The 12,290-nt window shown below is 32.3% G+C and overlaps 1 protein-coding gene across 7 annotated transcripts in view; it reads left to right on the top strand.

The window, feature by feature from the left end:
* The window catches only part of EYA1 (EYA transcriptional coactivator and phosphatase 1), a 78,059-nt gene that overhangs the window by 26,139 nt on the left and 39,630 nt on the right, over positions 1-12,290 (top strand). For 4 of the 7 annotated variants that reach the window (XM_070942216.1, XM_070942217.1, XM_070942219.1 and 1 more), the window contains 5 exons: positions 1,350-1,487; positions 3,643-3,725; positions 6,427-6,613; positions 9,034-9,170; positions 9,974-10,057. In XM_070942216.1, the coding sequence (XP_070798317.1) occupies positions 1,350-1,487; positions 3,643-3,725; positions 6,427-6,613; positions 9,034-9,170; positions 9,974-10,057 (629 nt within the window). The remainder of the gene's footprint in view (positions 1-1,349; positions 1,488-3,642; positions 3,726-6,426; positions 6,614-9,033; positions 9,171-9,973; positions 10,058-12,290) is intronic. The other 3 variants (XM_070942218.1, XM_070942221.1, XM_070942223.1) reach the window with 1 other exon arrangement.

Below are 12,290 nucleotides of genomic sequence, written 5' to 3' on the forward strand. Positions count from 1 at the left end.
TTTGGTAATCTAACATCTTAACTTTCTCTAGACTGACTCTGTATAAATGGGATATTAAAAAAAAAAAAGTCTGTTCATATTGTTATGCTGAAGAAAAACGTTTCTAGATTGCATCTCTATATTTGCAAAGAATTTTGTTAATTTAATAAGGCTGAACATTTTTGGGTAATGATATGAATTTTATTTTTAGTAAGTATTTAAACCCTATTTTATTTATACCTATTTTAATCTATTCCTAAAGAATCTGAAGAAAGGACTGTAAAGTTAGAAAACATGAGTTGTTTAATGAACAGCAGGAATGGTTTTGAAGCATATAATCCCAATTATTGTGGATTCCTGGCACAGCCTCAATGGACATGTATTCTTAAATACAATCTGTGCTAAAAAAGATAATTTTCTCCTTTTAAATGGCTCTTTTGTCATAATTTGGGGTTGTAAACAGTACTAACTACAGAAAACTTAAACATTGTGTATATATTGGTCCTAGCAACTGATAAATATAAACATGGTTTAATTAATCATATGTTTAATATGTTAATCATATTAAAGTTCATAGACTTTATCGAAGTTCATAGACTAAATCAAAATATTGAATTTATTTCTTTTAGTAGGGCAAAAATGGATAATTCTTATATTTATGATATTTCAGTTTTAGGAAAATCAATTTTAATTCAAGATAAATCCCTTTTTATGAGTTGCAGTTTAGAACCACATAACTTCCACCTTCCTTGTTTTTTACTGCTACTTGGTATTTATCAGTTTCTAGTCATAAAGTATTTAATAGGAAGCACCCAGAAAAAATATATTAATGACTTCGTATTTGTTGAAATGAAAAAAAATTAAAAGTTTATCAGATACTTCATGTCTTCAAACTAAAATGATGCTTTATTATTACTACTTCATGCTGTCCATTACGTTTCTCTCTCTATAGAGAAATTTTGGAGTAAGATTTGCATTTACAAGGCCTTTATTTTCTATTTACTCAACAGTTAAACTCACCAAATTCTAAAGAACATAAATGTAATATTCTATGTTGAAATTCATTTTTCAACATAGAAAAATGTTGAAGCCCCACTGAACTCAATTGAAGTTGCTTCTTAGTAGACATTCATACAATTGCACTGTACATAATATAATCTAGGATTTGTTGATCAACAAATCCTAGATTGATTGTATTAGTTTACTCTAGATTAAGTATTTAAATTATAATGATTACATTCAATGAAATAGATAATCAATTGTGGTTTAGTATGCCTTTGCAGTTCAATGCATGGATCATTGTGTGATATATTAATGCCCTCTAAGTGTTGAAAATGAACAAATAGCTTTGCTATCACTAACTGATTTAGGTGCATTGTGGGCAGGCATCAAGACAGAAGGTGGATTGACACAAACACAGACACCTGGTCAAACAGGCTTTCTGAGCTACAGTGCAAGCTTTAGCACTCCTCAACCAGGACAGGCTCCATACAGTTACCAGATGCAAGGTCTGTATAAATTATTATAATTCATTTGGCTATAGCATATTATTTTGATTTATTAAATTCAAACTTTAATTCATTCAGTGAACCAGTTGGTGACAGTTATACCATTTAAATATTTTGTATTTAGGTATTGAGAAATAAGGTCATTCCACAGAAGTCCTGAATATTCCAACATAAATTATTACATGAATACAACATAGATATTTACAATGAAAATACCATGAATGTATATTGGATTATAAATATTCTAGCCTCCATCTGAGCTGAAACAGTGACAGTACAAGTTTTTTTATTGTCCGGAAATCAAAATATAAACATTTTTATACATGTTTGACTGCTATACTATCTGTACATATTCATATAAATTGTAGTTAGATGGGACAGGACTTATTGCAGGTTAATTGTTCTTGTGTCTGAACATCTGAATACAGTTTGTAAATAAGCATTTTTCATTCAAGCCACCAGTTTTAATGATTTTGCAATGTCAACATGTTCAAAATTGTTACTACTATTAGAATTCCATTTCTTAAAGTCTGAATCTTCATCATAATAAAATATGGTAGTGTGGAAAGAATATCAAAAATATAAATATAAGTTGGGAGTGTTGGGAGTGTTGTATCCATAAGTATGGGAGGGGGGTTGTTTCTGAAAATTTAAAATAATCTCTCAAATTAACTTGTTGGTACAATTTAGTTAATGTCGGAATACAGCTTTGCAATTTTTTAAAGTATAAGATATTACCAATTGCATATTAAATGTGTCTTCAATAGTGTACCTTTTTTCTAATAACCTGTATTTTTATGCCAGCTCAACTAAAACAATCCACCACCAGCAGTTCATCTCCTAATGACCCTGACCTAAGATAATCTCTTTATCATAAAACCCATCATAAGACCCATAACAAGACTCACTGATTATTCACAGCTTTACAGATTACGAGTCTTATAATGCCTATTCAGAATGATTACAAGTTAGGAGAAGAGAAAAGTATTTATATGAGGCATAGAGAATTATAGATCAGTGTCACCCTATTTAGCATATCTCTTTCTTTTCATTTTTGGGTATAAATTCAGTTTGCTTTAAAAATAGTTATAAAACTATGTCAAAAATATACATTGCTCCAACAGAGAATGAGTTTTTCTTCTTTTTCATAATCCCATTTGAAAAAATTATCAAATGAGTAAAACAGTTAAAGGGTTATTTACTTCAACTTTTCTGTATATAACAATATTTCTATCAATTACAGATTTTTTTCTTTATTGCTTTTTTTAAAAAATCCATCCTTCACATGTTTTCCTTCTAAGTATCCATATGTTCAAATTAGCTTTTAGGCATAAAAGGAAGTACAGCTTTGTAGAAAAAACATTAAAACAAGAAGGCCATCTGTCTATTTGGGAAACGAAATTGTCAGTGAATTGCAGTATCCAGACCCTTTTAGTCAGTGGCCTTTCTACTTGAAATGCCATGTAATAATACTTTGTGTATCAGGAGAAACAGTAATTTCTCAAGAAAGAGAAAAGGCTATATAGTGAATAACACTAAAATAATTTATAATTATCTGTGCTACCATTAGACATGACACAGGTTTGCCTTTAGCTAAAACTTTTCCTTTCTATAGCAAGAAGGTATACGTCATGATATTAAACTGCTTAAAATGAAAACTCTGAATACCTAGTTTCTTCCAGGATCAACAGAAATTAATTTTAACATAGTTTATGTCCTGTTCTTGAATGTCCCCGGTTAGCCACTATGAGAACAGAATGTGGAACTAAATATTAGAGATTTGCACTATATTTTGAATTCAAAGAATTATAAACATATTTTTTTTAATCTTGAGTTCAAAACAGATTGTTCTCACCTTACTATTTTGAACTTTGAACAACTCTGGTTCTGATTTGCAACTGTTGTTTTTGTTTTTGTTTGTTTTTAGTTCAAATGGGGCTAATATGTTGAGCACAAAATGGAATTGTCAAAACAGCACTGCAACACTTCCATTAAGATTGAAACAACCATGTTGATCTTAAGATTGTTCTTCAGTCTTGAAACAGAACATTTCAAATTCAAAATATGTTTTAGATCCCTGCTAGACATGTTTTAGTCTGACTGAATGTAGCTATACTAAAGATTTAGATACTTTCTCTTTAATGTTTTGTTTCAGGAAGCAGTTTCACAACATCATCTGGAATATATGCTGGAAATAATTCACTTACAAATTCTACTGGATTCAATGGTTCGCAGCAGGTAAATATGAGAGGTGGGGTTATTTGAAACATTTTTATCACTTTTTTTTGAAGTATCAGTGTACCTTTCCTGTAAGAATGAACATTGACTTCCTGTTCATTATTTATGATCTTAAATACATGGCACAAAAAGAATATGCAATGGAAAGACAAAAGCAGAAAAAGGAACACTTGGTAGAATTGTGGAAATTAATTGAAAAAGTGTTTTGGGTGGCTTGCAAACATGAGCATAGCATCTCCATGCCATTTAATGAAATAGCTCAACTTTTTTTAGACAAATCATAAAGAAAATGTTATTACATTATGAGTTGCCTTAATTTTAATGAGCAGTTGAAGTAGTTGGGTTGCTTTAATTAATGCCAGAGAAATGGTATGGTTTGATGACCTCTGAAGCATTTCTGAATATTTTTAGTGTTTACACCCCCAATCTTTTTCTTACACATACATACTCATGCAAAGAATACTAAAGAGCAAGAAATAATAAGCCAAAAAAAATTAAAGGCAAGCACTAAGTAAAATGAAATACAGCTAAATATAACTCACACAACATCACTTGATATACTTCTCTATATATTAATATCTTACAAAACATATTTGCTTCTACTGTGAGCTTATCCCACTTCCTAAATTGCCATTTGTTCTTTAAAAGTTCACCTGTCTCTTTTTAAAGATCACATCAATATCAGTAACTACAACTTTTTCTTGACCCACTTACTCTTGCTTGCCATTTTGATTTGACCTTTATCTAGTTTCTCTGTGATCAAACCATATCAGTATATTTTCTTCGCATGAATCATTCACTTTTGTATTTAATCCACACGTCTAACGTTGCTACAAGACCTTATAGATTTAGCCAAATATAAACCACCAAGAAGCCATCATACTTACTTTTTATTTGACATTGAACCATTTTATTTATTCTTACATTTCCATTTGCTTTTGGCAATCAACTTTCAGCTCATATGTTCATTCAGATCATTCCATAATTAAATGTACAATAAATCTTATTTCTCACCTTTGTACATTTCTGAATGATGTACTTAAACAATAAATATATAGTCTACCCATTTCATGCCCAACATAAAACCTAATTGAATTTCCCAGATGCTCACTGTAACTTCTAGTACTCATAATTAAAATACACCTTCCAAAGCACACTTACTGTAACTAAATATTATGTATGTTTTTGTATTTATTTTTGTTATATTTTCTTTTCACAAGGATGCAGTAAAATATTCTTCCAATAACATGTAATGGATGCAGTCTTCACATACATGTTAAAAAGTTGTACTACCACTCAAAAAGAAATCATGAGCATAAATTAAAATTTCCTCATTTATACCAGTTTTACTTGAAAACTTACTATGTTAACATTCTTACAGCAATCATTATTCCTTTTCCTCAACTATCTTTGACACTATTATGTATTTCCTTTTAGTTTGACACATATCAGAGAATGTATAAATCATTCTGTGCATAGAACTGTACTAGTAAGAGCAGTAGTGGATTCAGCTTACCTTCGCTACCAGTTTGGAACTGTAAGCGTGCGTGCTCAGTACCTCCTGCGCATGCGCAGAGTGGTCCATAATGACGTCCAGGTGGGTGGGTGGAGCCTCCCGCCGCCACTACCGGTTCGCACGAACCAGGGCGAACCGGTAGAAGCCCACCACTGAGTAGGAGTGAGGGTCCTCAGTGTTCTCTGAGCTTGGTTTTTTTTCTTGCAGACGTTTCATTACCAAAACTAGGTAGCATCATCAATGAGTACAACCAAGTTGTGGGAGCAACAAGTACCTCTCATTTCAACCCTGAGCTATAAATATTCTCCTTTATCAATGTAGTAGTAGTTCTTACAAAATGATCAGCTACATAAAGAAAAAGGAACAGGAAAAAGGAAAAAAATGATATTTCAGTGTGCTAATGGAATAGCTCTCCTTCTATCACCTTCCATCATCAAAGGGTGCCAGAGCTACCATTTTAAAAAGATTACAAAGCAAATACAGGTAGTCTTCAACTTATGATCTCAATTGAGCCCCAAATTTCTTTTGCTGAGTGAGATAGTTGTTAAGTGAGTTTTGGCCCATTTTACAACCTTTCTTGTGATATTTGTTAAGTGAATCACCGAAGTTGTTAAATTAGGAACACGGCTGTCAAGCGAATCTGGTTTATAGACTTCGCTGGTCAGAAGGTTGCAAAAGCTGATCACGTGATCCTGTGACACCATAACGGTCATAAATATGAGTCCGTTGCCAAGTACCTGAATTTTGATCACAAGACCATGGGGATGCTGCAACAGTCATAAATGTGAAAAATAGTCATAAATCACTTTTTTCAATGCCGTTGTAATTTTGAATGGTCACTAAATGAACTGGTGTAAGTCAAGGACTACCTGTACTTCACTCAGAAAAAGACAATTTGATATTATAGTAACTAGAACTTTGTGGTTTATTTTTATTTTAGTAACAGAATTTTAAAGCTTTTTAAAAATTCAATATATAACTTTCATTTTCCAAATTTAGTTCCATTTTTGTAGAAACAGTTTCTATAACTACCTGTTCTTTAAAAATAAATGTTAGAACAGTAATTTATTTAAGACTAAGGTAACAGAAAGTGCATACAGAATTTGAATTTATATTAGAAGTAAATAAAATGTAATTTGCATACTGGTGGAAAGTGTAATTCAGCTTTTCTCTTGCCTCTGATAGGAATATCCATCTTATCCCACCTTTGGCCAGGGTCAGTATGCACAGTATTATAATAGTTCTCCATATCCCTCACATTATATGACAAGCAGCAACACCAGCCCAACAACTCCTTCTTCCAATGCAACTTACCAACTTCAAGAACCACCAACTGGCATCACAAATCAAGCTATAACAGATCCTACAGCAGGTAATTGTTCTATTTTATTACCTCAATAAACATATCAGATGCATAAAGATAAATTTATGTTATTGTTTTGCCAGTACCGAAAAGATGGGTTGAAGGTAAATTGTATAGCAATGAATTTTCAGATGCATGATTTTCTACAGTTTTTGTAAAATAGTTAAAGTTTGCAGTAATAAAAATTGCAAGATGAGGAATAGTATTTAAAGAGTCTGATTTCCTAACCTAAACTATTTTAGGTGCTGGGCTAAGAGTGCAGTTTTGTAGCTGGTTATACTATATGTGAGTATGTGCAAATAAACTCAGTGAGATTTGTTTCAGAATAAGTTCATAAAAATAGTTCCAGAACAAGAAATTTTTGAGAAAAGCAAAACATTTGGCCACAAAACATTAAGTACAGGTTTTCCTGGTGGTAGATAGGAGGGAGATGTAGAATTGCATTTCTGCCTGCTATATTTAGGGAACTACAAACACAACCAAAATTTCAAACTAGAATATGTAAAACTGTTAAGGTAAATTTAATTCCAACAAATTAGGATCAAAAGATTATTATTTTTACTTGTTCTCCTGGAGACAACAGATGAGAAGAGAAAGAACTAGAGAAAACCACAAAATGCCATACAAAGACCTATAAATAGAAGTAGAATAGCTATGGCAAGGGGGTTGGACTAAACGCAATAGCGTTTAGACTTACATACCCCTTCACAGGGCTTTCCAGCCCTCTCTAAGCGGTTTATAGAGTCAGCCTCTTGCCCCCAACCATCTGGCTCCTCGTTTTACCGACCTGGGAAGGACGGAAGGCTGAGTCAACGTTCAGCCAGTGAGGATCGAATTCCTGACTCTGGGCAATGGACTCTGGAAGTCCTCCAAGATGCCTTCCAATCCAACCTTATTATTCTTTGTTCTATGTGCTAAAGCAAAGATAGTACCAATAGTAACGGGCACCTAAGGTTCAATCTCAAAACAACTTGTCTATAGAAAGTTCAATGTGTTGGACAACTTGTTTCTCTAGTCCCAGTTTTATTATGCTTATACTAAGATAAGGACTTAAACAAGATACCCAGGTTATACCTGTCTGAAGAAATTTTGTTCTGACTGGCAAACGGGAGAAGGAAATGTTTGAAAATTCATTTCATTGATTTTAGTGCTGAATGTGCTTATATATGATTAGAATTAGAGACATTGCAGAAGTAAAAGTTGGCATATTCAGATAAGAATTTCATACACTAAGCTGATTTAATTCTGGAATACATGAGCTAGTATTCTTCTCTTATTAAGTTATCAAGTAGCTGTTATTGGCTTACATCTTTAGATATCAATACTTCCAAATGAACAAGCACTCTAGTATTCACCTGAAAATTGTCATAAAACCATGAGAGACTTTTGTCTTCTCTTCCCAAAGAAAAATATTGCTACTTCAATATAGATTGAGTTTAAGTTGTCAATGCAATAGATTGAGGAAGGTCCTTATAGTAAAGAACTCATGGGCCTTCTCGGAAACAATTCTAACTAAATATAAGGGAAATAAATATATATTCAATTTCTTGAAGAAATTGAATTAATTATACAAAGGTAAACTGAAACTATTATTGTAAGTCTGTCATATTATGAACCCTGACCTTCCTGAAAATCTCTATGGGAATCTTAATTCGTATTATTTTCATTAACCCTATAATATAGTTAAAATTGATCATGAGCTTAAACCATGAGTAAGAATGTAAAATTAGGCACACATGTGCTTATTTTGATAAGTACTGAAGCCAAATTCTGTCCCAAATTTCTTTTGTACAAAGGACAGGTCTTTTGGCTACTGAAAAACACCACTCCATGATTTTTTTTCAGGAAAAAACAAACAAATCCAACAAACTCTCAAAAATTATTTTTTGTCTTATTATTTTGAGGCGTGTGGAGCAAGATGGGCTCCTCTTGCCATCTTACCCTCATTTCCAGGTCTGTCTCCCTAAGCCTAACCAGAGGAAATGGTAGGGACCGGCTGCGCATGCATTTAAGTATTTTCTGGGACGGGTTATTTTCGGGGAGGGCTTATTTTAGCGCATGCGCTCAAAAGCCCGATTGGGCTTATTATCAGGGGATGTCTTATTTTAGGGGAAACAGGGTATACTTAATTGATATCATTGAAATTTAGGCATTCTTGACTTTAGATGGGACATATTTTGAATTCTTAAAAATTGGAAGTCATTTTTTTTGAAGCAATAAGCATTTGATAATAGACAAGAAGTGAATTTCCTTTATCTAGTGATTGTTGCGGATAAGATTAGAAAGAGCTCTTCCAGGTTTGCTAATATTAACCCAAAAGTGAACACAAGATGATTGTATTGGCCAAATCTGTAGTCTACTTAAAATAATGAAATTCAGTAAGCTACAATTGAATTAAAATATGAGCAATTTTCTCTTCTCTTTTCCAGCAGAGTACAGTACAATTCCTACAACACCCGTTAAAGATTCAGAGGCAGATAGGTTGCGTCGCAGCTCAGATGGCAAATCACGTGGCCGAGGCAGAAGGAATAACAATCCTTCACCACCACCTGACTCTGACCTTGAGGTACTAGATACGAAACAGCTATTTTATTTGTATATTGATTCATCCTTTTCAGCAGAATTAGGGAGAGTTGGTAAGGAAAGTAAAGGTGAATTCATGAAAACTGTTAAAAATTAAGTGAAACAACACTTAGCAACACTTTTATTTTTACAATATTTTTACAAGTGAGTTTTATTCCACAAACTTATTCATCTTTAGCTGAACTCCTATTGTTTCTTTCTCAAGATAAAAGTTATATAATTTGTTCATGACTGATCAAGTTCAAACCTTGAATGTTACATTTTCCAAAGAAATAACTAAGTTATAATTAATGTTCTAGTCAGTTGATTGTGTTTATGGATACAACAAATAACTAATGAACTAAGACTGTGTGTTTCCATTGTATAATTTGTGTTTGAATTTATAATATTCAACAATTAATTGACCATACCCTTATTGCTATAAATATTTATATCTAGCTTGAACTAATTTTATGACAGATATATGTATGGACTAAGGCTATGCTTACTTCAAAAATAATTTAGAAGATATATTTTGAAAAGCAGAGGAATATGAGCATAGCATGTCACAGTACCTGAATTATTTTTAAAACTTGGCATAAACATGAAAAAGATATGGCTGCTTTAATAAGCAACTATTTTCTATCTTGAGAAATTTTGCAATATGTCATCATTGTTGACATTATATTATAGTATGGACATTCGTCTGAAATTGAATAAAAGATAGATAAGTTTATAATATGTACAACTTTCAGAACAATTATTTTAGGTAAAACATGACTGGTGTAAATATTTTTATGTTTATAGAGAGTTTTCATTTGGGATTTGGATGAGACAATCATCATTTTCCATTCACTTCTCACAGGATCGTATGCTAACAGATATGGGAGAGTAAGTATGAAATACAACATTTGTATATGTGTGCATGGAGAAGCAATCTATAGAAAAAAGTAAAAACTTAATAGGATAATAGGATGAATTATTGAAGCTAAAAGCGAAATAAAAAAATAATTGTCATTGGGGTTTCAGTTCTTCTGAAGCATTGAAAGTAAATAGTCAATTCTGGAGATCATCTGGAAATCTGAAAAGAAATAGCACCCTGGAAACATCCATATTGTAAAGAAATCAATACAAATGTTTCTGTGTAGTCATCAGGAGCTGATAGTGAATTCAGAAAACTTTTAACATATAATTGTAAAAGTAAAGTCATTTATAAACTTATATTGCTTTTCAAACAAATAAATAGATATTTGTATTTTAGTTGTAGTGTCTATATAACAATACACTAGGAATCCATGCTGCAACTTGTTCTCATGTTGACATAAAAAAAATTATGAATATTTAAAACTTTTGGTATTTTCTTTATTACTGGTGTATAAATTCCCTACTGAATTCTGGATGAGAAAATGCCACTCTAAAAAATAGCATATTTCTAAATACATAAAATGTCCATTTTTCCACTGGATGAAAGAAAAAAGGTACAAAATTATTAAATGAAATTTGTAATGTTAGAATTGTAAAACAAAGTAAACCCAATTTACGATATGGATAAAAAAAGTTGAGTTCCAGCTTTTTAATACTAGACATAAATATTCTATGGGAATTACATAAAGAACTTTCTATATCTGCCTGTCAGTATTATGTTATTTTTTTTTTTTAGATTAGTATATCACAAACTGTACTAATACAATGTGACCATAATGAAAAATAAATCTTGCTATTAAATAAATGGGCTGGTGAAAATTGGTTATATCATACAAGGTTATGATATGATAAAATATTTCATTGATGGATGGATTATGTGTCATCAAGTTTTAGTGACCAAATAGCTAGATTTTCTCCATGACAATCTCTCCCTAAACTGATTTTCTAATAAAATCTAATCTAATAGTGCATTTATGGCCATTGCCACTGAATTCACTCAGTTTTGTCCTCCTCCTGTATGTCTACTTAAGGAAATTATATATGTCTAGCCTAACAAAGAGAAGGATTAGGGGTGAAATGGCTAAATTGTCTACTTGATTGGCTGTCAGAAAGAAAAGCAAGTCAACTTATTCTCCAAAGCACCTGCGAGCAGCACAAGAAACAATGGCTGGAAGCTGGTTAAGGAGGATGGACTAAGTACTCCTGCGTTGGGCAGAGAGTTGGACTAGAAGATCTCCAAGGTCCCTTCCAGCTCCATAATTTTATGATTTTCAGCATTAAAGCCTTCTTCAGAGGGCTAGGTATGCATAATTTGTCCAAGTATAATAATTTGTGGACAGCTGTTTGTACCTCTGGTGAGAACTTTAGATGGGTTTCTTCTTTGACCCAGTTGTTTATTTTGCCTATCTCAGGAAACTTTTTTAACTTCATATTTCAGAAGTAAAGGTTCTCTCTGTTTAATTTTCATTTCCATAGAGTGGCACAGAGAAAATTTGCCTGCACGATTCTGACCTATATAAACCTATCAGGGCATCTGAATATCTTTTCCTAGGCCTTCATTGCTTCTACCAAGTGCTAATTTGCAGCATATTTTTTGAATGCTGGTTTTTTCCCCCCTGTTGCTATTGATCCTAAAAGGTAGAAACCATCTTCTGTTTCAATAATGGTTAGACCATTACTTACATGTTACTATAATCTAACTTATATTTTTTCCAGTTATTTATCCATTAGTCCTAAAAGAAAAGTGTATGTTTTCAGATTTTTTAGCAATAGCCTTGAATAAAGCTTGGTGAGAGGAGCACAAAGAAAAGTTTTTGGAGTAGCAAGCCTACATTAAAAGAAAGCTACTTGCATAACATTGGATGTAATTATTGTTATGGACATGAACAAAGGGTTGAATAAAGGGTTTAATCAATTTTTTTCACACTAATCATGATAGCAGTAAAAGTCATAGAGGAGAGAATTATTATATTTTCTCAGGAATAAAGTATATAATTTGAATGCTGTTGAAAAACAGTTTTTTGTGAGCACTACCTTGAATATAAACAACTAACAGCTGTGTAGATGTTATGCTGAAAAGAAAGTATAGAAGTAGTGGGATATGTTCTTTGAATATATGCAGTGATACCTTCTGTGCATCTGTAGCTATTGGTTTACTACTTATTAGTTCACCAGTGACCAGCTGGGATGCATTATGAAG

This window comes from Pituophis catenifer, unplaced genomic scaffold, assembly GCF_029215685.1.
Source record: "Pituophis catenifer annectens isolate HBS135680 unplaced genomic scaffold, rPitCat1.0.hap2 SCAF_3, whole genome shotgun sequence".
NCBI classification, from domain to species: Eukaryota; Metazoa; Chordata; class Lepidosauria; order Squamata; family Colubridae; genus Pituophis; species Pituophis catenifer.